This window comes from Arvicola amphibius, chromosome 8 (genome assembly GCF_903992535.2).
Source record: "Arvicola amphibius chromosome 8, mArvAmp1.2, whole genome shotgun sequence".
NCBI classification, from domain to species: domain Eukaryota; kingdom Metazoa; phylum Chordata; class Mammalia; order Rodentia; family Cricetidae; genus Arvicola; species Arvicola amphibius.
In genome coordinates, this window is record NC_052054.1 from 68,241,407 (window position 1) to 68,244,428 (window position 3,022).

Here is a 3,022-nt window from a genome sequence, read left to right on the forward strand (position 1 = left end):
CTTGAACTGACAGTATTCTAATATATGTCAATTTCTGCAACATTTATCACTATATTCATTAAATTTTATATCCCACAGTTAAAAATGGATGCTATTGTTCAGTGTTTCCATGTTGTGTCTATTATGCTTTAATTTTATTACAACAAGGTGTAGAATCTCACCGGAGGTCGTCCTAATAAATAAATGTATTCATTGCACCCTGTTTTAAACACATTCACAAGGTCCTTGTTATTTCCTTTTTTGTTGACTTGATTAAGTATTATAGGGTTATATTTTAAGTTTTATACAATACATTAAAAGATTGGAAAGTAATTTTGAAAGCACAGGCAAACATAAACATATATATGTATACACGGACATATGCAAATTCAGTTCCTTGTAAGTGTGCTGACAAAGAAGAATTCAAATGTTTTCTTTCCCAATATCTGATGGTCACTAGTCTCTTTCCTTGGTTTTTCATTCTCAAATTTGATTGTCTTTTCTATTCTCTATCATATTTTCTCATTTTTCATCACTGGAGAAATTTGAGTAATATATTTTGATCATTTTCATACCACCCCTACTCCTCCTGGATTTACTATCTTTCTCTACTCATCCATCTTTGTTTCTTGTATTTTTAAGCTTTCAGCCCACAAAGCACAGTTTGTCCTGCCCATCTGCTCTTGGGAGGGTGACTATCCTCTGGCTCATGGTTTATTAGGGGGCACATTTGAAAAGAAGCAGACGCCCTCTTTTCTAGCAGCTATCAGTTGTCAAGGGAATCTTAGTTAGGGGTTATAATTTTCTCTGGAGCCAGACAATTTCCTTTATGGTAAGTCTCTGCCTTTTACTAGTTGCTGGGATCTTGGAAACCTGTAGTGTATCTGTAGAGTACACAGGACACTCGTCAGAATGTAGCTTGATTGTTACACCCTGTACATTGTGGAATTTAAACCAGCTATTAATTATAAAGTACTTGAAAATGCTAACACCTATTAATAGCAATATAAAGATTAGCTTTTACCGCAATGTCTGGCTAATTATCTGCAAATCAAACAACAGGAATCGTTAAGACCTAGGAAACTTTGTACAGGAAAGAAATGTTTTAACATCACTTATGAAGCTACAATGATAGTGACTATGAAGTGCAGTGTTTGAAATGCTAAGAAGAGAACAGTGCAACTTGTGTAACAAGTGCTCTGTGCTCCTGTTGTGCAGCGACCCAAGACTGTGACAGAATGGCCTCCAGAGACCTGACTGTGGGCTTCGTCTTCTTGTCCCAGACAGCACTGGGAATGTTGGGGAACTCAGTCTTACTTTCTTGTTTTATCATTGCTGATTTCTCTGGAATCAGGGTGAAACCCAAAGATATGATTGTCAAACACCTGACCATAGCCAACTTCATTGTTCTCTGCAAAGGAATCCCCCAGACAACAGCTGCTTTTAGTAAGACTTACTTTCTAGATTATGTTTCATGTAAAATTACCTTATATTTTCATAGAGTTGCCAGAGGAGTATCCCTTGGCTCCACATCCCTGCTGAGTGTTTTACAGGCCATCACCATCAGCCCCAGTAATTCCAAATGGGCACAGCTCAAGATCAGAGCCCCCAGGACCATTGGTCCTTCCCTGGGCCTGTGCTGGGCCCTCCAGATGTTGATATATGCCTTCATTCCCTTGTACACAACTGACATAAGGGCTGGAAGAAATGTTACTGGAATAAAATATTTTGGATACTGTGCTGTTATGAACCCTGGGAGATTGATTAACACACTTAATGCAATTCTATTGACATCCAATGATGTCATGTTTTTGGGATTGATGATGTGGGCCAGTGGCTATATGATGTTTATCTTGCACAAACACAAGCAGAGGGTTCAACATATCCATAGATCCCTGTCTTCTAAGTCATCATCTGTGACCAGGGCCACCCAAAGCATCCTCACCCTAGCGAGCAGCTTTGTTCTCTTCTATGTACTCTCTATTGTCTTTACATCATACCTGTCTGTGATAGATGGGACCATTCAGTGGCTGACAAATACCAATTTAGCCATGGCTATGTGCTTTCCAGCATTCTGCCCCTTTCTGCTGATCAAACACTATGCTTCCTTTTCCTGTCTCTGCTGTACCTGTTCTCGCCAGACAACACACTGTACTTGTGTAGCCAGAGAGCTCTAAAACCTGTGCTGTCTGCATTCCTCTTTCCATGTCTTCTACTCAGTTCTGTTCTGTGAACCCACTGTCAATATCAACCTTCAGAGTAGACACAGATTGTCTACAAAGTTTCTCCCAATACAGTTTGCAATTTAGTCTGGGACACAGGCAATCCATGCTTTGTAATGTGAGTGCTGAAATAATCACCACTCATTGTTTTTGTGGAGAATATTATAGCAGCAGAGATAACTAAGCTGTGTGGGCTCTGTGCATTATCCTGATTAAGGTGAACTTCCTTGAGGATGGGTTGTCAATAAAAATTCTCACCTTCTGTCCAAAAGTTAACCAGGTCTCTCTCTGCCCCTTGCCTATGGATCAGAGTGTTAATTGCTCAGCTACTTTCCTGCCCCATGTCTGCCTGTTTGATGCTGCATTCCCTGATAAAATGGAAATGGACCAATCCTCTGAGACCAAGAAAGCCCTCAATTTAATGCTTTCTCTAAAAAAATTTTCATGCTTCATAACTGCAATAGTAACCCTAAATTTGAAGTTGGTATTGGGGGTTGGGATATTGCTGTGACAAGTTTGACAATGCTATTATTTAGAGGAATATGGAAGACTTTGGGATTTTGGACCAGTAAAATATTTGAATGCTATAAGTAGGGTTTTCCAAGCCATCCTATAGGAGCTTGGAAGCCAGAACTGCCAAGAGTAATGCTGACTCTGGAGAGCCAGCTAAATAGACTTTAGAGGGAACTAATACTACAGACCACTCTTGTGATATTTTTTAAAGAAGTAGTTGCTTTTTTTGCCCATGTCCTAAAAATCTGACAGAAGCTAAATCTAAAATGAAGAGCTTTGGATGAATGTCTTTGGCAGAGAAAATCCCA

At 39.4% G+C, this 3,022-nt stretch overlaps 1 protein-coding gene across 1 annotated transcript; it reads left to right on the forward strand.

The window, feature by feature from the left end:
• The first annotated feature begins 1,217 nt into the window (after nt 1-1,217).
• Nucleotides 1,218-2,156, forward strand: LOC119821789 (vomeronasal type-1 receptor 4-like). Its single transcript, XM_038340904.1, has one exon. It carries the CDS (start codon nt 1,218-1,220, stop codon nt 2,154-2,156), a length of 939 nt encoding a protein of 312 aa, XP_038196832.1.
• Nucleotides 2,157-3,022: the final 866 nt, after the last annotated feature.